Source organism: Brienomyrus brachyistius, chromosome 16 (assembly GCF_023856365.1).
Source record: "Brienomyrus brachyistius isolate T26 chromosome 16, BBRACH_0.4, whole genome shotgun sequence".
Classification (NCBI taxonomy): Eukaryota; Metazoa; Chordata; class Actinopteri; order Osteoglossiformes; family Mormyridae; genus Brienomyrus; species Brienomyrus brachyistius.
The window spans coordinates 21,991,260-22,018,307 of NC_064548.1; the positions used below are offsets into that span (position 1 = coordinate 21,991,260).

At 46.3% G+C, this 27,048-nt stretch overlaps 1 protein-coding gene across 1 annotated transcript in view; it reads left to right on the forward strand.

Moving 5' to 3' along the window:
* Window positions 1–26,812, forward strand: part of ube2f (ubiquitin-conjugating enzyme E2F (putative)) — a 43,455-nt gene extending 16,643 nt beyond the window's left edge. Inside the window, exons 5-10 of the mRNA XM_048978259.1 lie at window positions 4,559–4,626; window positions 7,665–7,735; window positions 9,941–9,998; window positions 15,931–15,963; window positions 16,364–16,426; window positions 26,159–26,812. Coding sequence (XP_048834216.1) covers window positions 4,559–4,626; window positions 7,665–7,735; window positions 9,941–9,998; window positions 15,931–15,963; window positions 16,364–16,426; window positions 26,159–26,209 — 344 coding nt within the window. The 3' untranslated portion in view covers window positions 26,210–26,812. The remainder of the gene's footprint in view (window positions 1–4,558; window positions 4,627–7,664; window positions 7,736–9,940; window positions 9,999–15,930; window positions 15,964–16,363; window positions 16,427–26,158) is intronic.
* The last annotated feature ends 236 nt before the right edge of the window (window positions 26,813–27,048 follow it).

Below are 27,048 nucleotides of genomic sequence, written 5' to 3' on the forward strand. Positions count from 1 at the left end.
ATGAGTGTTACCTGCCAGCTAGTAGAACGTGCTCGTCTGCTGCACACCTGCCTGACCGGAGACTGGAATCGGCCTGTAAGCCGAGCCGGTGTGTCGTTTCGGTCACTGGGGAAGGGATTATAATGACACTTCAATGGCCTTCAAGAGAGGAACTTTCTGGATGATCTGAATGAGCTCATGGAGGTCGCATTGACACAGCAAACCTGGGAGAATAAGATAAGATGCTAGTACTGTCATAAGTGTGAACTTTCACTGGCTGACATTACTTGAAAGCCATAGATGTGTATGAACATCATGCCTTTTTAAAGGTCTGTTGGTCCGTCTGTTCTTTGTTAGGGCATTAAGTCTAAGCAGTGTTAAGCACCAGAACAGAGCCCATTGTTTCCCTTGGCTTAAATTACAGGCTCCAGTCCCTCAAGGGTAGTACATGCTGCTTGATCCAACTGCTATTTCAAGGGAAATACCACTCGATAAACATTCACTTTGGTTTGAGGGCACTAGGGCTGGGCAGAATTCTTTTTATTTTAAAAAAAAGTGACATATTAATTCTGAAAGGGATCCAGCGCCCACCCCTCCCCTCACGTAGGCACACATGCTTTAGACACCAAGCGGGCCACTTAATTTTTATTTAGCAGAAATTAAAAAACGGGAAAACATGAAAATATATACCGATAATCCACTAAACAGCAGTCTTTAAACTTGACGATGGTGATTGGGGGTCACAGAGAGCTATAGAGTGAGCTAAAGTCTTCGTCATCTTGCTACTTCCCCGACAAAGGCGATAATTGCCGGTTAGTCACTGTTGCATACCAACACAGGCTCACTTGTCTGATGATATTGATTAACGGTAATATCGACATAATGCTCAGCTCTGGATTGCGCATGGTTTTCTACTTATGCAAATGAAGTTGTTACATAGATTGAGCTGTTCTTTCAATAATTTCACTGGGAGACTGTACTGTGTCAAATTCATTTCAGTTGGCTCGAGGAAAATTTATGTCATTGGCATATTTCTACTGATTCCTCCTGCCAATCAACGTGTGGGTAGTAATCTGGTTTTCTGTGGTATTTCACGTCATGAATTTTTAAAGAGAACTTCAGGAAATTATATGATACTGGAAAAATGATCCACATGATACAAAATTGATTCTTTTTAATTGGTTCTGGCTCAAAATAATTCCATCCTTGGCATCTGTTTTTTTTTGTAAGCTAATGGTTACGAATCACTACAATTTCACTCCTGAACTGGAGTCACTCTTGTCTTCTGTGAGTGTGTTGGTAACGGACGAGGCCATTTGTGACCTCAGCGGTGTGATCGATCATCTCCTTGTTGATTGCACTCATTTGGAAAATTGAATGTCTTTAGAAGGAAGCGGTCGACCCTGTTCTGGATTGTTCAAGGTCATTGTAGCAATATATGACAAAATATATACTAGTTTGCTTGTGTGAGAGGCAGGCAGCCATCTGGGTTTCTGTTGTATGCCCATTGTAAGTAGAAGTGGCCCCTATATAGAATCATCACTGGGCAGTATTACCTGTTTATTGTAGGTTAGTCAGCTAAAGTAGTATAGTGTTGTGTAATCTGCGTTTAGTTGCCAGTTCCATCTATATATTTTGTTTTGCCACTTGCCGGAAGCCGTAGTGTCTGAAGAACAGTGCATAAACACTGTTGGGTATGAGCATCATCCAGGTTGACAAAGTGCAAAATGAAGTATTTTAATTAAGGAATTAAAATGCATAACAAGAAATCATTGTCCTAAGAGCCTGCCATCACAGCCTGTGGAGGATGTTTACCATGTGGAGACTTGTTGGCCCCATATACATTTTACATTTAAATTAAGTTCAAATGAATTTTAAATTTAAATGAGTTTCACCGGCACGTCTTATCTCTGCTTTAAGCTGGTCTGTGGGGCTAGTGACGGCTCACGGTCGTGAGGCGTTGGTGTTTGTAAATAGTACTGTGTGCTTGCAATTAGTGGCGCTGGTTTTATTCTGTGTAACAAGTGCTTCTGTTGAGTTCAATTCTACACTATGAATTGCAATTCGAAAACTGCTAATGAAAGTGACCAAATACCTAAAATTGTTATCTTTATGTCAAATTAAAATTAAATAATTAATTTAAAAATGTAAATATTCCGAGCTAGCTACCTTAAAGCCCCCTCCTCTTGCTGTACCCCTCATGGAAATGTTCAATGAATTCAAGCTTTCTTGCCATCTTTATTGTCCCTGCTTAATGCCAAATTTTTATCGTTAATTTCGTTTTAGCCAGCTAACCAGCCAGCTACATCATTTTTACAACTACCTAGCTAGTAACTACCATCAGCAAGCATGACATCATTGGTTTTAAACTATAGCCCATGACTGCATTTAAGTATGCAGACAACACGGTGTAGGTACCTAATATTTAACGTGTTTATTCAGGTGATGTGTGACTCGGCAGGTAATGAGTTGTATTTCTGAAAAATTGCTGGTTTGATTCCCACTCCCAGTAGATCAATTACTCCACCATTAGGCCCTTGACTTTTAACGCACTTAAAAATTCAAATCACGGACGTGAAGTTTGTGCATATGCAACTCTGGGTCGCACTTCCTTCAATTGCGATAAAAGCCTGTTCAATAACTGACCGAGACTTGGGTGGTATTAAGGTACTATGATATGCCACAATATTTTGGGCATATTTATTTTTGCGAATTTTTCATAGGGATCTTTCCCACCCATGATATATCAGTATGAAACAGGTTGTTATAAATTAATTAAAGCAATTGAAACGCATTTTGGCTGAACAATTCCCATTGCAACAAGTTTGCTAGGATTAGCTTGCGTACCTATTCTTGTGTTTCCCTCTTAAATGTCGAGCGAAATTGGAAGTGGTACCAGCCGACTCCATTATCGGCACTTTGCAGCATTTTCCGTCTACAGGGTGCTTCCTTTTTCTTTATCTTGCACAGAAACTTGTATGTGAGCCAGATAATTGCTGACTAGGTAGACATAATGAGACATGAGTGGCTACATGCACAGTGTTTTAAAAACATTGAAGCTCCTGTAACGCAAGAAATTTGGGGCCCCAAAAGCTGTGTACAGGCTGCGGATTTTTCAGGCCACTAGTGCTCGAGTTGTCGTAGTTAAGGCCTAGTAAAAATTCATCTGAGTGCATGACAAGACCATTCGTATGTGGACTTAATAACAAACCCAAGTACCACGACTCTTACTTATACACCTTACTTACAAGGTGCTTTCCCAAGGAAGTTCTAATACCTGATACCCAGTGTTTCTGGGCCGTCTTGAATGGGAACTTGAAGAAACTGCACCACCACCTCAATCAAACAATGTGGGATGAACAAGCTGTTTTGTTAGTTATTTGCTATTGGGGTGGAGGAATCGATTGCATGGTCTGACAGATCACATCTCAAATTGGTTCAAAACCATGGAGCTCCTCTCTGGTCCCCTTTCAGCGCCTCCCCCTTTAGAAAGGCCAACATCAGCATTAATGGCGTTGCGCGGTGGGGGCCATGAAGGTGGAGGATGGCATCACGGACGGCAGCACTTCACTGAAGGGTGCTGTGGATTCCTTTGCTCTCCCTTTGCCTTGACCTCAGCACCCTGTTTATAACGTGTCTTTCTTGGAGAATAACTTTCACTGTGTCTTAAAAGGGTCCGACGTGCTGGTGGATCTGACATGCTGGTCTTGTTGTGACAGGCTGGACGCTTGTCTCCATCCTGTTTTGAACGTTGTGAATGGCTCTGTGGATAGTCCGTATCAGAGAACACACTGCAGAATGACCCAGGCTTTTTCCAGTGATTATTAAGAGATTGACTTCTGTTCCCTGGTGTTCCTGTTTGTTAGCCTCATAATCTGCTGTAAGATGGTATGGGCTTCCTGTTTAAAAAAAAAAAAAAAAAAAAATCCATTGCATTCCCGCTGTCACACTCAGAAATCGACAGTTTCCCTTAAACAACGCCTGTGCTTTGATTTGAGGTGAGCCTGAATTCTTACTATTTGTAATGGAAAATGACTTTGGCATTGCTGAAGCGCAGTGACAAAGGTCTCGGGCTACAGTTATTTTTAACACTACCCTTTGCTGGCTTTCATCTGAGCAACCTTTAAAAGCAAGAAGTTGGCTGAGATTCGAGCTGTATCGCCAAATCCTCTTCTCTAAGAATATACTGTAAGTCAGATCCTGTTTGAAGCAGGCATTCCCATCCGCTTTTAGCTGCAACGCACAAAACCTATTAAAGTTTGAGGTGGGATGTAATACATTTTGCATTTTTTAAAAGAGGAAATAAAAATGTAAATAAAGTCACCCCTTCGTGCAGAGACGGTATCGTGGAGGGCTTGTTCGAAACTGGGTGGGAACCTAACAGTGTGAGTTTCTACATTCCAGTGCACTGTATTGTTTTATTTTCTTAGTGAGAAATGCAGATTTATTCTTCCACATTCACCTACTTTATTGGTTCGAGGGATGTGAGATTTTATGTAATTTGCATTTTAATCAAACTCCTATCCCATTTTCATTTCGTTTCATGAGGATAAACTCATCACAACTTCCCCTTTCACAGATGAAGGCTACTACCAGAGCGGAAAGTTCCGGTTCGAAATAGATGTCCCTGAAGCCTACAATATGGTGGTAAGTGGCCCGTTTTGTATTGCGCCGAACTGCAAGGGAGGGTTCTGTTACACAATGTCGAATTGCCAGGTGTCCGATATTGCAGGACCCTGTGGTTAGAGACAGACTGGATTAGTGTTTTAGTGGAACTAGGCTGTTTGCTGGAACCTAATGATCTGGAAGCCTGAGGAAACCTTAGGTGGTTGAGGTCCTGAGACAGTATGTCTGCCTGGGACCCCCGGGGGTGGCAGGGGTTTCCCAGCTTTCAGCAGAGTCAGCAGTGCACCGCCTTCTACATTAAGTCTGAGATTTTGTTTATGCCCATTTGGGTAGAAGGTATGATTGGATCCTCATTTAGTGATAACAGAAACACACACAAGGGGTATTGAGCTTTAGACTATCTTTTTCCAATCCAGTACTTGGGGGCTACAAGAGAGTCCATGTTTTTCGCTCCCGTTACGGAGCTGGGAGGGTGAAAAAAAACGTGGATTCTGTGGCAGGGAGGTGCGAGGGAGCAAACGCGTGGATTCCTCGAGGAGCGGGTTGGTAACTGCCACTTTAGCCCCTCGTGCTGGGTGTTTGTGGGACACTGATATGCGACCTCGTTAACTACTTTGGTAAACACCCAACAATATTCACAGACTTCCTCACAGATGATTTATATGAATAGAACGACAGACGACAGCCTGGATTTATCTCCAGCTAAGTAGACGAATTCATATCGTGACAAGGATACCTGTAATTAACGGGAGCAGCTCTGCAGTGTTGATGTACTTCAGCACAGTTATCCTCTTGCTTCTTAACGACTCTGTGGTGTGTGTTTTTCACGTTGCCATGCCAGCCAACAGCGGGGAACTGGTTAAATCAGAGTGCGGCAGAGACTGTTTCTCAACCTTAATGTGGAGAAACAGTATTTCATTGCTACATTTACAGCAATTGAACAGCATGCCTTTTACAAAGGATATTTATTGGTCAGGCCTCTGTGTAGTTTCCTCTGATCTATCTAATCAGGAACTGAACAGCCGGCGGTCTTGGGCTGAGTTATGGTATTCTCCGCTTTTTGATTTTTTATTTTTTTTTGTCCCTGTTGCATATCCCTTAGCCTTTCTGTTTCATCTGTGCTGATTGAAGGCATCGATTCGTTTGTCACCCGCTGGAGTTGCTTTTAGGTCCTGCATATTCGTTTTAAAGCTACATTATTGCAAATCTGATGTCGTTCATTAACAAGAAATTCAAATCATCAACCCATGTTATAAATGAACGTTTAACAGAAAGAAGGCAGTGGAATGTGCTTCCATATTTCTATGAATATCAATCAGCTGCATATGCTACACCTTTCAGTCTTCTAGGGTATGCTTGGATTAAATTGTAACTGCTGCTAAGCGGTTATACTGCACTGTGACTAGTGGCTCTAGGAGCTGCTCTTGTAGGCTGGTGCTGAGGTTTCGTGTCGTGTGTCTCTGTCAGGCTGAGAATTCTCAGGAACTAATGGCTTTGTGAAATATTTAATTTCATATTCCAGTGAGACATTGTTCTGTGAGTTTCTGGTCACCCCTCCCCAAGTGCATGGTAGAGGAGAGGCTTTGGCCTCTTATGTTTGACACAGCTCAGGACCCTGGGGAGCGCAGGTGCAATACCTCCCTGGACCCAGCATCTGTTCCTGACCAGCTCGAGGATACTGTCATAGTCTAGAGAGAGATAATCATTGTCGCAGGTGTCAGTCTAAGCTTTTTTGTTCCTCCTGCCCAGGGACATTCATTTGTGCTTGCAGAGTGTGGGGTCTTTCCAAAGTTTTCTTATCCAGTAAGTTTTAGTTCCTAATTAGGTCTTTCTGTGCTGCCACGTGAGGCACATGGTCATTATGATGTTGGGCTGGTACCCAGGGCTGTGTGTTTGGCCCCCAGTCAGGAAACTGTGACCTTATTTCTGATGGTCAGAAGGGAAAACCGAGGTGAGGGCTGTTAGACTAAGTATATAAAATACCAATAACTCTCTCTGGTCTGTTCCATTACTTTCTCTGCATAACAGTTAATAGTTAGGTATGAGTACAGGCAGTCTCCAGGTTAAAGCTGTCTGCCTCATAGACAGTTCGTACGAACAGTCTGCCATAAATCCTCTTATATTAAATTTGGGTTAAATACAGTTATTTTTAATAACTAACGCATCACGCTACTTTGTGGCACATGTGAAAACATTGTGAGGCTTCAGTGGTTCATCGCCTCGAGGTACCTTACTGTTTATAGTTACTTTCATCACTATTAGTATTATTGCTATTAGTATTATTACTTTTCCAACTCGCCTACAAATTACTTTTACTTGACGTAAAGACAGACTTTGGGAATGGATCTTGTTTGTAACCTGGGTCCTGTGTGAATGTGAAAAAGAGAGTTTATGCCCTGTGTTGCGACTGAGGGAGAGTTTGAGTATTGGATGCGGCTGTCTGTGGGTCAGTTCTGGTCTGGCTCATACCTCCCCGGCCAGATGGTGCTCCATTAATGACATTGTAGACTATGGTTGAATGTTTCACATTCTTTCATTAACGGTTTAAAATATTGCTTCTGGCCAGCTGGCCGCCTTAAACACTGTTACTCTCCAAAATAAAATGTCCCAGAGGAAAATCGCGAGGTGGTTGAAGGTCATCTGAAAGCAAGAGAGCCCAGTACAGTTTGGTTCCTAAGAAGCGTCTTGTTGGGTGCTCTCTTTAGTGCTTGTACTCGCAGTGAGTGATTCGGAGTCGAGGGGGGAGGGGGGGTGGGTGGGTGGGTTAAATCAGTTACCAACCTGTCCTTCTTTATTGATATTGTCTTGCTTGGGAAATGCATTAGTGTGGAGGACTTTCAGCATGATTTCCATTTCCTGCTTTCCGCAGCCACACTATATAAGTGCAAGAAATACTTACTACAAGCCAAAGTAAGAGGTCTGCTGGCTGGGAGGTTGTTTGCTTTGCTGATGGACTCTCGGGGCGACGTCGTTGTCGCACCACTCCATCATGAGGTCAATTCCCGCTATTCCGGGTCCTTCTCCTGATTGACGACGTCTCTTCATGTTTTGGTTTGCAGCCTCCCAAAGTTAAATGCCTCACCAGGATATGGCACCCCAACATCACAGAGACCGGAGAAATCTGTCTGAGGTAAATATCGCGGGGTGTCTGAGCGTTCGATCTGGAGTCCGCACTGGCCAGTGGGGCACACCTGTTGCCATGGTTGTGCCAACTCTGTGTGACGATCTGGTGGCAGGCTTGGTGTTGGTGCAGGAATCTACTTCTGAATCTTGGGATGGTACTACAATTATTTTTAATGCCTGATTTTACCTTATGTCTGATATGATTAAAACTGCTAGTATTATTCAGTTAATCGTCTTTCGTAGCGCTTTTTCACACAAGCTTGCAAAGGGTTTACAGCAGCTTTTCCTGAGGGTACTGAAAAAAAAGTGTAAAAGTGGCTATGTAGGTGCAGATGGTTTGGTTAGAGTAGCCAGGGGGGGTCGGGGGGGTGGGGTTGAGTCCTCTCTGGAGTCCCCTGATACAGATAAAACTGGCATCCATTTCTCTAGCTGTCCGTTATCAATGTGAAGATGAATAAAAGCAGATAGGACTGAATTGCCTTGAACCCACAATTTTTAGAGAGATTGAGAGACCTTGATACACCACAATTCACGCCGTACGGAGAGTAGTGCATAATTATATATTGCAAAAAATATTAATCTGTCAGTTATGAAAAGGTCATCACTTCTGGAAGTTTTTGTCTTTTATTGGATGAAGTTAGCCAGCTGATTTTTATGTGATCTGTATTTTAATGGTGAGTTTAATTGGTGCATTATGGATATATTATGTAAAATCTCTGAGGTAGATGAATGCTTTGAATCCATTGTCTGTATCTATCCATTTATATCCGGATTGAACTGGTTTTACATACTAAATACACACACTTTGCACTCTATAAGGCCCTGATGAGTAAGGCACCAAGCCAACATGGCGTTTCTGGGGGCTTTGAGAGTATAGTGTAGGTTTGTTGTGCACAGTGTGGAACCTCACTCAGGGGCTGCCCCCCTTTGTCCCATTTGTGTCCTAGGTAACACTGCACGCACGGCTCATTCCATGTGAAATCATCAAACTTTCACACCTCATCGTCGCGTATTTTAACTGAACTTGGCGTGCTGATTTGAGATTTAAGCAAGCAAAGTTTTAACTTTTTTTAGGCAGGGTGGGGCGTATGACTTTGACTGGCTATCCTAGCCAACAATTATCACCATATGCAGCCGCGACATGACTTTACAAGCATCAAAGGTTGAGTGATTCCCTCAGTGTGCATTTACGCTGGACCGATTTGCACACCCCCTCACCTCTGATGAATGCAGGGCATTTATTAGTCATATTTACTAGCCATGTGGGCCTTTTCAATAGTACGGCAAGTACAGGTGTCTGCAATGGCATTAATGAAGTTTCCATGAAATTTTATTGTAGCATATTTGTAACCTTAATGTTATTACCTGTGCTTGTCATTCAACTTAATGTCAGTTTGGCTGCCATTAAAAAGGGCCATTAGTGATATGAAACCATGTCACGCTACCTTTACGTCAAGATATCTCAGCAACACCTTAAAAACCAAAGACCAAATTTTCTGGAGATGTTCATGACATTATGATCTAGCTTTAGTTAAAAAAAATTATCAATTTTGAAATATATACGGTTTTTGAATTTTTAATATTTTAATCAGTTATTGCATAGTCATTATTCAAATGGGGATGACATATTATTTGTTCAATCTATAGAACTGGACATTAGCTTTAAAACAATAATGGACCACTTCTGTTCAGCTTACATTAAGGTAAATATAATCAAAGTCATAGCCCCCCCCCCCCCCCCCCCCGCCCAAAAAAAAAAAAAAACTTTATTTGCTTAAATCTCCCTCAGTATTGATCCCAGAAACACCCAATTTTCATTTTCACGAGTTACTCATGTGACCAAATCAGCATGGCAAGTTCAGTTAAAATCAGTGACGATGAGGTCCGAAAGTGTGATGATTTGACATGGAATGACCCAAATACCAAGTGCCGATAGACACTAAAAAGCACCCCAGTTAGCAACGTGTTTGCAGAGTAAAACAAATAGGAGGTTTTAGGTGGAGTGAACTTCCGTCGGTAGACACAGTCCTGGTCCCTGACAGATGGCACTGGGAACCAGCCTCTGTTTGGGGTCCATGTCCCTCATGGACTCCCTTGGTGTCTTTCTGACAGACTCCCAACAGGCGAGGGAGACTCCTGACAGCGACATACCGTAGATGAGCAATCGCCTGAGTTAATGAGGTTTTTTTTCTACTCTTTTCCTGGCTTACAGCTTACTGAGGGAACATTCAATCGACGGCACAGGTTGGGCCCCGACCCGAACTCTGAAGGTGAGTCCTCTGTCCTGGTATCAGATGATGCCCCGGTAGTGTCGGAATCGGTTCGGTTAAAGAGCGGTTGGCTGCCTGTGCTGTGATTATCTCAGCCATGTGGCCCATGGACCCCGAGTGTAATGCGTGAAGTTCCTGGCGTGCTACAGTCATATGCCTTCTGCATAATAGTGCTAATTCCTGCTGCTTCCTGCTTCTTTGGGTGCTGGGGTATTAGCATAGCTTGGTTCGGAAAGTCTGTGGGTGTAGTATGTCCTCCTGGTCTGCTGGAGGCGCACAGAGGAGGACATGGCAGGTAACGTAAGGCATGCGCCAGCTGGCTGTGGACTGCTTCACTTCATGGCTCATTAGATATATACCTTTGGGCGGCAGAATCAGCAGTATGTAAATGCTCTGCCTCCAGCGACACCGTGAGTACTCTGTAAAGGAGTCCCCCACGTCAAATCAGCCTCCATCTAGAACTTTCTGGTAGTGAGTCCAATATAAAGTTCCAGCACCGCTTAAACATGCTGCGTCTTGTCTGATAAGCTTATTTTTGAGGCCTATGCTTCCCATTGGCCTACACCGTGTAGCTTCTCCCCAACGTGTCTCCACCACCTCCTCGTGGCACCGCCACTTGCTGCTTTTAGTCTGAATCACGTCAAACGGTCTGGCACAGGGCACCTCGACCTCCCCCAGACGACAGTACTTATGACCCCCCTGCAGTCTAAGCCTGCTGGAAGCTAGCTTTGCCGCTGCATACTGGCTCACATGGGACCATTCTCCAGTGTTCTGGCCGCTCGGAACGCTGTGTCAGGTTGCCTTTTTAATGTACCCTCTGTAAAAATGGCTCCCCATCAGACTGAATAGAGGGCTGATGCCAAAATGAAGGGGAAAGCGCTATAGAGGGTCCCTTTTATTACGGCTTTGCCCAGGTGATACCCATGCAGTGCCCATTTCGGCTCCTCTTTGGGGTGGCAGGTCAGTAATGTGAATAGAGCTCCCCCTCCCCCCCCCCCGACATCACGCCCTGTGTGCGTTTGCGCAGTGCCGTTGGTCTCCTACAACTTTGTGAAATTACAGGACACCAAGTGCATGTGCTGTGCACTGCAACTAGCAATGGCTCACGCATAATTAAGGTGTGAGTTTGGAATCTAATTCCATTTAAATGCAGCCATGTCGTTTTTTCCTTTTTCAGTAACTGGGGAAAACCAAGCCCAAAAGCAGGGTGATTCATCAGTACATTCAGACCTGTTTTGCAGGCCCCCGGCTGAACCTGTCTCCCTAAACTGCCTCTCTCATCGGCACACCAAAGAAATACTTGTTATTGGGGTCTATGTTACCGAGCCCAGGGACTATAATCGGTGTATTTCCCAAAATGCAATTGTTTCATTGCTCGTGGGCCTATTGCCTTCCCATTATCCAGACGACTCTGTGTCCCCAGGCTGCGGTGACAGTATAGTGAGCGCTCTCCCCGCTGATCGTGCAGGATTCAGGCTGCAGGGATGCGGAGAAGAGCCCCCGGGTTTCCTTTCTATATGACTTCTGTTAGCAGAGACAAATGGCTATGTCACCCAGGCCTTGCAGCTGACGTATGGCTATGCTGTGTGCCTTCCTGCAAGCGTTTGATTAATCATGATATCTAGAGATGGGGGGGGGGGCTGGTTTATTTCCTAGGATGTGGTAAACATGATGGCGTGGATCTCTCAGGAGCCCCAGGCACGTCCTGGAATAAACGATTTTCTAGCCAGCTGCTGGCAGTCGTCCCGAAAGCTCTTGTATGGGTGTTTGTTTATATACAGATATACTAATGGAGATGAGTGGTTGAGGTAGACCGCTTATGAAATATAATTCATCTTCTTGGCCTTTTGCTTCGGTATTTCCTTTATCTGCAGCAAAATGTGCAAAAAGAGTGAAACGCGTGCTGCTAAAGACAGGCCGCAACGCTACCGACAGTCACCACTTACTCTGCAGTTCAGAATATATGCTTTTAAATTTAGTTACGTCTGCCTGTATGTGGCAGGGTCTCTGTGTTGTATCATAGCAATGGGTGTCTGAACCTTTTTGAACTCTGCAGGAGGAACGTCTCGAATGAGGAGGCATTTTTTGGTAGGGGAAAGGAAGACTGTGGTGCTGTCTGCTGCCCCGGGATACTTGACTCATACAGGTCGAAGGCTATGTGCATTTCTATCATGCTAGTTACCCTCCAGGGGGTAGCCCAGTCCTGTGCCCTTTACTGCCTGCGATGGCTTCCCACGCCCCAAAATCCTGCGTTCGGTATGCAGTTGGAAAATGTGTGTATGTGTAAAATGCTGGTTTCTAATTCAGATATTAATATGCTACCCTACAGTTTTGTATGTGAATTGCTGGTTTTCTGAAGTAGTGTGTGTGTTTAGATGAGCCTGCTTGGTCCTCAGAACCTGGCCTCACTGCCTGCTCCTCTCCGTGCCACTGTCTTTTCCCTTTGCCCGGAAGGGTCTCCCTAGCCTTCTGTGAGCTCTCCTTGGGTCAGCGTTTGTTGTGCCGAGCTCCTTCTCCTTCCCTGTCCCCTGCTGGTCTCCCTATCCGATTCCGCATGACGGCCGTGCTGTGAACGGGTCAGACCTCAGTCTGCTCCTTATACCTGCTAACTAGACACGAAGACAATGTTTTCAGGTTAGCATTCTTCAAGCATGACAGGGAGGGAATCCAGGTCTCTCCCTCACTCTTTGTAGGTTTTGCTTATCCTAAGAAACTTCCCTTCTCTTTCATGCTTATTTCCATTGTTTGTCGCGCTGGATGTACTCATAACGAGCATATTCTTGTGGCTTATAATAAATGTTGATATTTATATATTATACCACATCACTCTGCTCCTGACTTCAAAGATGTCTTTCTCGTTTGGAAACCGCAATCAAGGTTTCACTGCTCCAACTGTTTAAAATTTCTGATTATCCCGGGCTGAGGAATGGATCTGTGAAAGATCAGGAGGACTGTGCCAAATTAAAATGCTTGTGTAAACAGTTACAGCAGGACTGACAGGCCTAACAGGACCTGCCACTAAGCTCTGAGTAGCCAGCCCTCAAGGCCGATGTGTGGCCTTGGGTCATGTAACGTAACGTCTGTCAGCAGAGCAAAGTCAACAAAGACATGGAGAAAATGGCAGAGTACAACCTGACTGTTATATTTTTAGGAATTAAATGAGCTCTTTAGTTGTATCCCAATCTGAGACAAGCCTTTGAATACAGCTCATTTGACATAAATTAGCTGAATGTTTCTTGTTGAAAACTTTAGCAGGACAGTCTTTCATCGCATCCTGCCAGATTTAGTCTTTATGTAAACAGTTTCTGCTCGAGTTCTAGTTTGAAAAATAACCTTTCCATTCAGAGTCGAGTTACTCCTCAGAGTCTCTGTGAACCAGGGGAGAACAACGAAAAGGGGAAGGAATCCGGATGTGTCCTGTATGGCCACCAGCATGCTCCAAAGCACCGCTTGATGGCCTCTCACCCACAAAAGTGGCTCTAGTAGAACGTCTACAGACAACTGCAGGGTCAAGTGAAGGAGCTAAGCTGCTTCTCATGACTTCTTGCTATAAGGTCTTCTGAAATCTGTTTTGGTTGAACAGCAATCAGTGTGTCGGTTTGTTAAATCCTCTTAAAATTTAATATGCCTTGCTCTGTAAATCCAGTGAGTTATGTGCCGTTTTACGGGTTGGACAGATCTTCAGTGAAGAATCAGTCACTGACAGCCTTGGAAAGTGGAGTTTCCTTCTGTCTCCCCCGTGGAAATCATCGCCTCATTTTCAGCTGAAGACCCCCACCGGGAAAAACGATTGTAGCATTGTATCAGAGACGCTTTTAGGCTGGTGATATGTGGTCACGCTGAGATGCAGCTGTCTAGAGCTGTCTGATGTACCTGTTGTTGGTGCAAATGTGAAGCCAAATTAGAGTTATTGTTAAATGAAGGAATTCTATGCTGTATTTTCAGGCTTAATGATTACTTGAGTCACTTTACTAAATAAACTTCTGCAAGGATATTTTCCTACCCTTGTAAATGTGTCTTGGAGGGAGGGGTTGATTTGGATGAAGGTCCTATCAGCCAAAAACAGGGGAAACTGTCGTCTGTGTATCCTGAGACACTGAGCTACTTCATCACAGGGGATGTTGTCGGCACATCAAAGTTTGCAAAGGAAACATTTGGGACTGAAGATGCCATGAATGTGAGACGTGTAACCTTTTAATTAACCGAGCTTGACATGCCAGTGTCACGACCACGGTCGGGCGAAGCGGCGATCGTGCGGGCAAGCAGGCAGGAACGGGCAGACAAGCCGTAATCAGGGCAAACACGGCGTTTATTCAGGAAACTGGGGATCAGGAAACATAGGACGGCAACTGACATCAATGACGGACGAAGGACTCAGGTAAGACACGGACTGAAATACACAGGACTGATTGAAAATAATCAGACACAGCTGGGTACAATCGGGACAGAACACGTGGGTAATCCGGGGGCGTGGCACACATGAGGAGCCGACGAGCAGGGCATGACAGCCAGTGACAGGACCCTGTCAGTGCATGAATGTAAGCAAATGGTTGATTTAAGTTCAGCTCAGTATTGATCTGGTATCGTTAGGCTTAATATGGTTTTCTGTAGGTTTAACCTGGTTTTTGTTGTTATGAATAGCTGTGAGCTATTGGAACTGTGGATACAGAAACCAGCTATGTGTCACTGTTTCAAAGTTATTGGCTAGTTCATGAAATGTCATTATCTGTTTACAGGAATTTAGCTGCTGTTTAGCAGCATGCTGAAGTTCAGAGCAGAGTAACTTAGTGGAGGCTTCTTCCCTCTGTACACTTACTGGCGGCCCTGCTTGTTATTCCTCAGTATTTTAGAATAATGTAGGGAATGCAAACTTGTTTTTACAAGCGATGAGAGAAATGCCTCATGCCTTTTCACTACTTTCCAGTGAAGCTTTTTAAGCTTTTGCTGAGATACTTGATTACTGCTCAAAATACACAAGGAATATTCCTGTATTCCTGATGACTGTGCCAGGATGTATTGCTTCTCGGATTAAATCGTCCACTCGGCCTTGTTGTATTCTTATATGTCTCCTAGTGCTTAAGCTATTTTTTTTTCTTAAAGCAGCTTAGTCCATGTATACAGCCAAGCAGTTGTGGTTAACTTCAGGGTTCAGTGCTGTACATCTCATGATGTTAGTGTGCTGTAGATTACAAAACCTGGTAACCCCAGTTTAGGAAAGAACCACGAGCAGTGTGAACATTATTATTCTTATTCGATTATTTGTGTTTAGTTGAGGTGTGTCTAACCCCTGGCTGTGCATTCATATTTTATAAAGAGGTTTAGCTACCTCTGTAATTGTTTTGATTCGATTTTGAACGTTGTATGCATTTTGCTGTTGCTTCTTCCCTGAAGGTTTCCTTAGGGTGAGATGTTCTTCATTGAGGTTAATTGTGGTTTATTGCATGCATGTTCTGGTGTTACGTGACCTGGTGGCTCACATTTACTATTTTAATGCTGTTCTACTGCTCTAGCCTTGACCAGACAGTCAATGGAATCCTTTGCTCTTTGCTGTACCTTAAGGAGAGCAGGCAATGCTGGATCGCCTGAATCAATTTTAGCCATAATTTTGGGCAAGAAAGGCTCGTAGGTTTGTTGTTTTGCCCCAAAATATTTTCTGCACATTTCACATTTTGTTTTAAAGACAGTCGTGTGAGTACGTTAACGCAAATCTGACACGAATGGCATGTCTCATATGAAAAGTTGCCAGACAGTTTGCAGAGTCTGTGTGCGTACAGGAAGACATTTCTGACATTGCCACGTTACTTCGGATAAAAACGAACAGCGACTCTAGCATATGTCAACATCTTCTGATCATCGGAGAAAAAAAAATATAACAGTTGTTTTACAAGTCACTAATGTGTCTGAGTCATTATTTGTTTCTGGTTTCTTGCAGGACGTGGTCTGGGGATTGAATTCCTTATTTACTGTAAGTAGCACTTACCCTGCAGTATAGATGCTTGCTTTGTTTTCACTGGAGAGGCTGGTAGACTAAGAAAACATATGTTCCTGGGCATGCCAACTACATGGCATATGGACGAAGCGCTCATATGGGCTCCTCCCCAGTGTGTGTTATTCACGTTGCACAGACCCCCTGACGGCTTCCCTTTTATATCGAACATGCCTAACCTAGGATTTAACTACAGCTTTGCAGAGTCACCTCTACATGTTAATGTTAAAGACAGCAGGAGCTGTAAGAGGCAAACATGCTGGTGGTCTGTGTGGGATTGGCATGCTCAGACGGGTGGGGGGTGGGGTGGGTATTAGCCCTGTTATTCCTGGCCCTCCTAACCCCCCCCCCCCCTCCCCCCCCAATTGAAATCCCACAGGACCTGCTGAATTTCGACGACCCGCTGAACATTGATGCAGCAGAGCACCACCTGCGCGATAAGGTAACGCACGTTGGGGGAAATGGGGTGCCGAGTGGCCTCTGTGTCCCTCGTTCCTGACAGCTGTGCTGGTCCTCAGTCAGCACCTGCTACCCCGTGACACGTCCTGTGACCCTGCGGCGCGTGATGCCGGTCGGCTGCCTTCAGTCTGTCAGTGTGGGGAGAAAAACGGGGTCAAACAGGAGCTGCAGGCCTTAGTGCTGGGGTTTTGGCTCTGTCTTTACTCTTTCCTATGTCCTAAGTTTAATTGTGTTACTGCAACTGTCCAGATTTATTAGCAGTCATCGCAGAGGTCAGGTGTCAGAAGCGTGTCTCACGTCCTCTGAAATCGGCCTTCCCACCGTGTGATGTTTCCTCTCATCAGAGCTATTTGCTCTGCATGCCTGGTTGGGCTATTTGCTGTGCTCAAATCGTCAGTCTTTCCTTACCAGATCGATGAATGTAGAGGAAATTCCCAGCTATATCATCTTGGTTAGACTAGATTTGACGTGGGGAAGCAGCCCTGCGTGATCATGGTCGGCTCCAGCGCTCACCAGCTCCCGCCTCGCTCTGCTTGTCACATTAAGCTTTTCCCTTCTGACAGGCACCAGGAACCCAGATCATCAAAACCTTCAGTACCGAGACATTTAAATCACTGAGTGGATTTTAATAACCTCAGGATCTTCTCGGATCTTTAGGTCTGGTGCCGTCTCTGGATGCTTTCAGCGTATGGACATGTGTGCTCTGGGGGTTATGAAGCCGAGCCACCTACTTTTTCCGGCCACGAATATGAAAATGCTCTTCTAACATTGCGGATGGAGATTGAAGCTCCGTAAAGTCAGGAAACTGAAGATTACATGTCCCTTCCATTGGCATCTTCTGTGAGCCTGTAAACGGTGACAAAATGTCAGTCTCTTAGGTGCTGGATTTCCCGCCTTTTCTTAGGCTTGAGTAGGCTGTCACGGGGGCCTCATGTGATTTTACTCCGTGGTATTTTCGCTGCTTCTAATTAAGTTGGCCTCTTCTCAGAATGAGCACTGTGACAGGTCAAGCCTTCGTCATTTTCAGGGTCGAGGACCTGAACCCGGACGTGCAGGCGGATGTTTCCAGCACATACTGAAACATTAGTCGTGTGGAAATTTTTGCCTTTCATCAGCAAAACACAAACTGAGGGCCCTATATAACAAGGCCAATCCCAGCATAACGCTCTCCTCAATTTCATGCTCAAACATTGCCTCTGCTGACCTTCTCAGGGTTCTTATATCCGGTCGTGTTCTATTGTTCTTTCTCCTTCAGCCTGTCTGCACGGGCAGCTGTCGGTTCCATCTCCGCTTCAACCACCCCCCCTCCAGGCCCCAGTATGAGTCAGAGCAATATGCTCCAGTCAAACAGGATTGCTCCAACACATTTTGCCCTGCTTGGGGGGGGGGGGGGGGCTCTGAAAGCACGCTGTACATTAGGATGAGTTAGGGTCATGGTCCGCTACCTGCCACACTGATGACACAGGCCACGGGGCAGAAGTGATGCTGGATTTCGCAGGGACAGCCGCCGCACCCTGATTTCCAGCAGTAATTCAGCACTCTTGGAGGCACGGCCTTGTAATTTTCCGCCGTTTTATCCCTTTAAGAACAATTCTCTGCAAGGTCTTGATTGATATATTTGCTAAATCCATAGGAACTTGAGTTGCTGCCCGGACCTGGGTGTGGAGCTCCAGGTTTGTCAATGACTTTTCTATACCACAGTGAAAGGCTGGCTGGCAGGAACAGCCCCAGTGGGGTATTAAAGCCCACCCAACTCTTTTCTCCTACTCCTGATGGCTGGGTCAGCTTTTTGCCTGTAGTACAGGCTTGGAGGAGGTCTTTCAGCCTTCTCTCACTCCTTATTGGGTTGAAGAGGGCAGATCTGTAGCTGCAGGTTATCGTGTAATGCCATGCAAAGGGGGTCTCAGCTGTCAGTCGTCCTACCGACCCGCACATCACAGTGGCCTGCATGTGATCCTGATCGGCTGCCTGCCTGACTGCGCAGACCGCATGTCGTTCCCCTACATGCTTGTGGTTTTGCTTCGTCTTGTCACACGTGTTCAGTTGATATTCCATGGGTTGCTGTTTACTGGAACAGGCATCACGTGGAGAGTTTTGGCTCATTGGGAGAAGCGGTTCAGTGGCGTTATCCTACCCTTTGGACCATTCACGGAAGGTCACCTAGAAGCTCCGGGAACACATCCGCTTCCGTGCAGCCGCTGTTATTCCAGTCGGGCCTTTAATTCCTTTGTCCTTCGCTCCACCTGCTTTGCACATCCCGCCTCACGGTAGTTAGTCATCACAATGACTTTGAAGCTTAATTAGAGTAACAACTCTCCTTTCTTGAACATGTCAGCCTCAGCGTAACGAGGAAATTCTTATTAACTTCAACGCTGGCAAGACAAAGCATGCAAGCACTTGTGGTACAATGATAAAATTACACAGTTTGCTTGAGTGACCTAAAAATATGCATGATAAAATAGGATTCCATGACAATGAGGAATAAAAGGCAGGGAATAGGCACATTATTTTCCCCTGCCAATCCCTCTCTAGCTGCCGTCTGTTGGCTCTCAGATTTTACCTATACGTGAACTGAGCACATTAATCACCAGGCCATTATATCTGTCCCATTAAGCTCGGACATCTGCCTCTGCACCCAGTAAAGACGTAATGGAGAAATTGCTCATCAACCTTGCCTAAAGACGCCTTTGACTGAAAATTCTGGTAGATTCCTAAAGCCTGGCTCCCTTCAGGTTAAGGCTGATTTGTAGAGTGTTTGATTGGGCAGTGTGTTGGTTATAACATTTTGGTCTGTTGCAACTGTGGTTCACTTGATTGCACAGGGGCGAGATCATATTGCATTCAACTCCTTGTAGAGGGACCCCCTCTCAGAGCTTCTGCAGTCCTGTGTCCATCCCCAGCTCCCCGAAACGGTTACTGGTCATGGATTAGCGGAAGTGCACCAGAGCACGGATGCCGACGGTGTGAGAGGAATCCGGGCACGTTTAGATGAGGTTCAGCTCATGGAACATGGCAGACAGATGGCTTCCATATGTGTTTGTGCAAGAGCAACGAGGGGCTCTGAGCTCTGAATCCCATTCCTGTACCTCGATGTCATCACCCAGTGTCACTGTATTCCATGTGCCTTTGATCTGAAACTAGTGTTAAATTAACTTGCTGTTTTCTTAATCAGTTGGCATGTTTGCTGAATAATACTGCAGTCATTATCACATTATTTGGATACGCCTGACTCTAAAACAGCAGTATTTGTCAGTTTGGGAAACGTCGATTTTATTAATCCAGACACCACCAGCATTTTTAGGGGGCGCTGTTCCCATGCTAGTACCAGTTGTGCATACCAGACATGCTTTGAAGGTCCAGACTGATGAATGACAGGAATTAAAAGCTTTTAACTGACCAAACAGCTCCTTAATATTTTACAAATAAACATTGCAAAATAGTTTTCATTCGGATTAATTTTTTGTGTAATAAAGGCGGGACATAAACACAAATGACACAAGCACTTGGCTATTTAATGACTCCCACATCTGTCTTGTGTGTCTGTTTATTATGCATTTGCGACTTTGGGCCAACATGGTTTTAAGTGTTTGATCTGAGGATACTTAAGCTAATGCTAACCCTAAGCCTAGTCTTTCAATTTAGCATTTGCTAGCACAATGTTGATGAAGCTGCCCATTGTCCTGCCCCCACTGGATGGCATTGTTGACTGTGAGAGCTGTATTCTTTGGTACCTGTGCATAACGAATCTTGCCGTCTTCATTCTTTATTCTTCATTGTTTAACTCTGTTGAGTTATTACATCGGATATCTTTTCATATCTGAGGCACAAAGACTTTTGCTATTTTAATTGCATTTAGCGTTAGGTTTGACGATTGTGTGTATTACGTGAAACGGTTTGTTTAGATTGGCCAGTAATTTTGCGAACAGATTCTGCTGTTAACATTAGATAAAATAATGGTTCATCCTGTGGTTCCCTGACGAGTCTACAGGAGGCAGTAGTCAGCAGGCTTAGTTACTTCCTTGACAAGTAGAATTGTGGGAATTGTGTATCCCTCAAAAGTGCAACAGATGGAGAATGAAGTTGCCTGATCTGACATCAGTTGACATGGAAATACACTATAGCTCTGGCTGAATTATTAATTTGGAAATTTTGCACGTGTTGGAGCTCCTGTGGCCTTTCGGTGCCGGAGCTCCTGTGGCCTTTCGGTGCCGGAGCTCCTCGGGCCTTTCGGTGCCGGATCTCCTCGGGCCTTTCGGTGCCGGAGCTCCTCGGGCCTTTCGGTGCCGGAGCTCCTCGGGCCTTTCGGTGCCGGAGCTCCTGTGGCCTTTCGGTGCCGGAGCTCCTGTGGCCTTTCGGTGCCGGAGCTCCTGTGGCCTTTCGGTGCCGGAGCTCCTCGGGCCTTTCGGTGCCGGAGCTCCTCGGGCCTTTCGGTGCCGGAGCTCCTCGGGCCTTTCGGTGCCGGAGCTCCTGTGGCATTTCGGTGCCGGAGCTCCTCGGGCCTTTCGGTGCCGGAGCTCCTCGGGCCTTTCGGTGCCGGAGCTCCTCGGGCCTTTCGGTGCCGGAGCTCCTCGGGCCTTTCGGTGCCGGAGCTCCTGTGGCCTTTCGGTGCCGGCGCTCCTGTGGCCTTTCGGTGCCGGCGCTCCTCGGGCCTTTCGGTGTCTGCTGCATAGATAAAACCTTAAGATAAATGTTTTTATGTCTGGTTATAAGGCTGGTGGGAGCCATGCAACTGCATGTTCTCCATTTCGACACAACTGACATTGGAGCTCACAACCTCGCTTTTTAATGTGAACCAAAATCAGCTGTGTGGCTTGTGCAACCACTTCAAAGGCCTCTCACCACCTCTCAGGGACATTTTCACCTGCAGTTGAAAGAATCTGAGAGGACCCACCTGCCCTGCGGGTTTGGCTTTGCTGCTCACATTAGTACTTGTGGCTGTTTGGGAAATGTTTCTCAGCCACTATATAGTCCACTATACACTTACCACTTGCGTGGACGTTAGTGGTTTTGGTTATTCGTGAGTATATTATTCGTGAGTATATTATTCATGAGTATATCATTTTGGAGTTTGCCAAAAGATACCAGAAACTCGAAGCTGACACACCAGCCATAAACAGTATTGAAAATGTAACGGATCACATAAAATTATATAATATATAAAGATTATGAGTGCATAATATTTGTTAGTGTAAGTGCATACTATATCTTTAATATTAAAAGTCCTGGCTTTGGCATGCCATGGATCTTTGTCTTGGCGACCAGCCTTACTCACATTAGCTGTGTTTGTGGCAGTGGATTCTCATGTCTCTTGCAGTAACTTGAAAACTTTTAAGTGCCGTTAGTTTTGCATTTTTCATGAGTCCCAGGGCGTACTGCAGTAACGTTGTACATACAGTGGCATAATTTTGATGGTTTGTATATTATATAAAAAGGTCTCTGCTGGGGTAGTGGAGTGGAGGGTCCATCCGTTGGTCGAACCTCTGATCCTGTCGTGAAGGATACTGGAGGGTTCATGGGAGTTTGCCCAGCCAGTCTACATGTCTTTTGTGGATTTGGAAAAGGCATACGACTGTGTTTCAGCAGTCTGGAGTGCAGGGTCTGTTGTTGTAGGCCACCAGGTCCCTGTACAAATGGAGCAAGAGTTTGTCAGACTCCTTCCTGCTGGGTGTTGGATTCCGCCAGGGCTGCCCTTTGTCACAGATTGTGTGCATGACTTTTATGGACAGAATCTCTAGGAAGCCAAGGAGCAGAGGTGGTCTGGTTTGGTGGCCTCAAGACAGCATCTTCGTTTTTGCAGGGTGGATTGCCCTCTACCGGTGGGGGATGAGTTACTGCCTCAATCGGAGGTGTTTAAGTGCCTTAGGGTCTTGTTCATGAGTGAGGGAGGAAGAGCAAGAGATCGACAGATTGATCTGTGCAGCATCAGCAGTAATGCAGACTCTGCATTCTTCTGTTGTGGTGAAGAGCGAATTGAGCCGAAAGGCAAAGTTTTCGATTTACCAGTCGATCTGCATTCCTACCTTCACCTATGGTCATGAGCTTTAGGTAGTGACTGAAAGAATGAGATTGTGGATAAATGAGGCAGAAATGAGTTTCCTCCACATGGTTGTCTGGGCTCAGCCTTAGAGACACACTGGAGAAATGATATCTCTCTGCTGTCCTGGGAACACCGTGGTATTCCCCCAGAGCTGGAGGAGCTGGTTAGCGAGAGGGAAATGGACATCCCTGCTGTGTCCATGTTCTAGAGTTTGTTTATGCGACAGAGATAATTAGATATCTAGCACATAATTATGCAGCAGCGTAACGTCCCTCTAGTGTGTGGAATGTATCAACCGCTGTCTGCCCTTATCCCCTGGTGAGTGTTCTATGTAGTGAACACCGTGAGCGAACGAACGAGCGAACAAACGAACGAGCGAGTGAACGAACGAGCGAGCGAACGAGCGAACGAACAAACGTTACCCGGCCAGCTTGGTTTGCCCCCAGAAATTGTGTGAGCATCAGCAGCCATTCTTAATCACAGAAGAAGTAATGTTGGTGAAAACATTTAAAACTACTTAAAAGAATGTGGCTTATAATGCTAATGAGACACTGGAAAAACCCTGACGATAGAGAGCAAGGCATGAAGTTCTCTGTCAGTGCACATTATTAACAAGGTAGAGTGGCACGCCATATTAAACCATAATGTAACATTGGTTGTTCCGGAGACCATGGGCTGTGGGGGTGTGGTTCTCTTTATTGTGTATCAAACCTATTGATTCTGTTTCACTGAAAATAAACGCTGGATTGAAGCCAAGTGGTGCATCGTGAGCATCACTGTTTGATGACTCCCTTTCTGATGGAAAGCTCTGCAAAGCTCTCGTGTGAGTTGGTTTATTGAAATCACTCCAAAAGTAACGAGCAGGTCTGGGGCCGTGTTGAGCAAAGCCGTCCGTTTTTCATCGCTGTGGAGACGGAGTCGCTCGAAGGTCGCTGTCCAGGTGTTGCCTGGGAGTTTAGAGCAATTAAGTGGGCTGACGACTGGTGCTGCCACAGAGGCTCGTATGAGGCCATTAAAAAGGTGCCATCGAGATGCTTCTGCGTTTCACAGCTATTCATCCCCAGTGTGTAAGTCTCATTGCTGATAGACACAGGTGTCTCCAAACAGGTGGCCCACACTCCCCGTCCATATGCCGCCCCGGAGCTAGAGGGCAGGAGATGGACGCGTGGGGGAGCAAGTCACCGGAATGTCGCAAAGTTCACCGATGGCAGCAGCATGGTGACATTCAGCGATCGACTTTGTCCAAAGCTCAGGCCACCACACCTGTCAGCCGCCAGCTGACCCCTGTTACCACTCTCAGCCTTTCCAGTAAGCCGCTTCTCAGAATCCCACTAAACCTCTTGGACGGCATGTAAGGAAACAGATGGTAATCCTGTAGAAGTGTTTAAATCGAGAGCTTGTGGTAGCCCTGCTTCTGGGCCCCCCTCCAGAACATCCTTGCTATATCAGCAGTTTGTAGGGAGGTGTAGCTCCATTCGAGGCTGACGCATGAGGGGGGGGGCTTCATCTCATAAACCCTGCAGGTGTTCCTGTAGCCTTGCCTAGCCTGGTCTTCTCTGCACATCTCTGTCATAATAATGACACTGTTTCCATGTCTGCTCCACTGGGACCCACAGACAGTCCACGTTTTTGCTCCCTCCCAACTCAAAAATGTGAACTGGCTGTGGGACCCCGAGGACCGGATGGGGAAACGCTAATAATGAAATCTCACACCACTGTCATTTTCTCCTAAAGTGGCTAATTAAATTTACTGCTTGGCTATACGGATGACTACAGGTGTTCCCGTTAAGTGCACAAACACAATACCTGTCGCTTCTCATTAAGCTGTTTCTCCAGCTTATTGATGTGCCCTTATTACCCTCAAGGTGATCTAGCTAATCTGCCCTCCCTGGTTAATATTTATTTGCTTTTTGGGTGGAATTCTCTTTAGGGTACGTACAGATAATCCGAGGGTCTAATGATCTCCTAAATTGCTTTTCTCATCCCACGTACAGCCTTGACTGTGGTGTTTTTAATAGCTTTCCATTCAGAGCTGCTCCCAGGCTCATTTAGTCTTGTCTGGGAGACTCTGGGATTCACTCCGTTAATTAACCCCTCCCCCCTTCCCCAGAGGAGAGGCAGCCTGTCTGTTCGCCAGCGTGTCTGTCCCTCTCCAAAAACCGCAAGAGCTGCCTGAAGATTCCGGGACGTCACTCTGTAGATTTCCTTCCACTCTCGTGGTCGCTGGTGGCGTTTACACGCTGCCGCTCGGTCTGTGCTCAAAGGAGTCATTAGGGTTTGTTTGTCATTTTAAGGTACCACAGACAGGAAGGATCTTGCACTGGCCCTCGTACGAGAGTAGCGGAAAATGCCCAGGCACTAAAAATAACTATCAGTGAACTATTATATCTGTTTCGCAGAGGATTAGATCAAAACAGACATCTGCTCCATGGCAAAGTAAAAATGAACCCGGGTCTGTGATGTGCAACGTGAGATGGGCTTTAAACATAGCTACCCAGAAAGGTCAGGGGTAGCCGGGAGAGCCTGTGCCAGTCTCTGGGATCTGTGACCCCCTGCCTGCCTTCTGCACCCACTTGTCCAGCCCGCGCTCCGCACTCCCCGAGGCGTCGGGGACATCCATTCGGTTAATGAAGCGAGCGGATGAGTCACGCTCAACTTTAATGGGGTTTTCCAAGGCCTTGTGCTCAGGGTGAGGGGGGTTGAGGGTGTGTGCGCAGTTATTTCTAGATCCCGTGGAGGTTGTGGCTCTGTTTGATCATCAAGCATGGACCCCCCCCCTTTTCTATTTAGAGGTGCTGCTGTTAAAAATGATAACCCAGTTGCTCTCACGCTTATGTAAGCACGCCGTCCCGACAGGACGCCCGGTTCCTGTTTCAGCACCCCGAGTGTCTCCGAGCCCCCCCCCCCCCCCCCCCCCCATCTAACCCCAGCCGCATTGCTCTCGGATCGCAGGTGCCTGTGGAAATCAGATCCCGTCGTTGTGTTCTTCCTCACTGTGGCGTATGTACTACATGCTCTCATCAGGGTTAGCGTTCCAAAGTCAAATCCCAGGTCTGTGTTTTTGTTCTGTTTTCGGTTTCTATGTTTATTTATTTAGTTGAAGTTCTGCGGGTCTGTGGCTCACTGGCCATACCTCAGTATAAATGCCAGCACATCCTCAATCCTAAACCGCTGAGTTACACTCTGGTGATGGAGCAGAGGGGGTGAATCTGTGCGACTCCCAGGACGGGTGAACCTGGAATTCTCAGTAACCGATGCACACGCTGTCCGAGCTTTTTTTGTTGATGGCAGTGGCCTGTGCCGCCTTCGCCCGCAGCCCCAGGGAAGCTGGCCGTAGCACCATTTGGGGTTCAGCATCACATGGAGGCACCTGGAGATGCTGCGCAGGCCTTGCATGTATGTGCTGCAGAAACGAGCCTTTGGTGATTGTGTTCGGGGGAGAGCTCTTCTCGCCTTCTCTTTCCTGGGAATGGGTTTGCCATCCCATATGCGAGCGAAGTAGTGAAGTTAATTATCGTAGTTCTAATTAGTATTTCAAAGGACTGTTTTACCACAAGTGATGCAGTAACTTAATCGTCCTGCCCAGAGCTGTGCGGTGTGTGTGCGGAGTGCCAAACGCCGAGCTCGCGCCTGCCTGACGCGCTAAAGCCCTTTTCACGCCCCTCTGTGTTGATCCAGGAGGATTTCCGCAGAAAAGTTCAGGATTTCATCAAGAACTACGCCAGATGACTGCAACAGCTGTGCCATTGCGAGGTGGATGCCTCTCGCTGCCCGGAGCTGCACGCCTCCTGAAGACCCAGACTCACCCATAAAGGAATGGAAAAGAAGAAAAACCTTACTAAAAATGTAAAGTGCAGCATCTGAGGAGGAGGGTACTTTATCACTCCAGAGTGGACACCGCGGCAAGGGGCACGGAGCTGGCCCTCGTGTGCATGTGTGTGCGCGTGTGCACGCACATGAATGTGTGTATGTATGTTACGGTGTGTACACGCGTGTGTGTGTGTGTGTACGTGTGTGCGCACGTGTGCGTGCGTGCATGTAACGTGTGTGTGTGTCAGACTGAGCCACTGCATGCTATTCACGCTTTGCCCTTTGACCTTTTGGGCAGCCATGTCCTCAGCCTGCCGGGCTCCATGAGCTGTTTAAAGGTGCAGCATCCTTGCTAGGTCACCTGCCCCCCGCCCAACACAATTCACTTTGCCTTCCTAAACCCCAAAGGACCGGCGAGGCCTCCTATCTTTATTTAAATCCTCCAGTCCTTTCTCAGTTGTCCCCCCCCCCTCTGAATTGTGTTTATTTTTTAAGTATATTAAAGATGGAGTACAATACCAAGCAGTGGTCTGCCTTCCTTCATCGGTACGACCCGCTGACGAGAAGGGCGCTGTGCTTTCGGGACCTCGATTGGCCTCGCTACCTGGCAGCCGATCTCTTTTGCTGTGGGAGGAATTTTCGGAGGAGTACCTCACGCTGCAGTTCGGCATGGCCCCCCGCTGCTTGTGGGAGGTGATGGCCGTCCGTCGCGAGGATCCCTGGCGGCTGAGGGCATAGCCGAGACCTGCCCGCCAGTA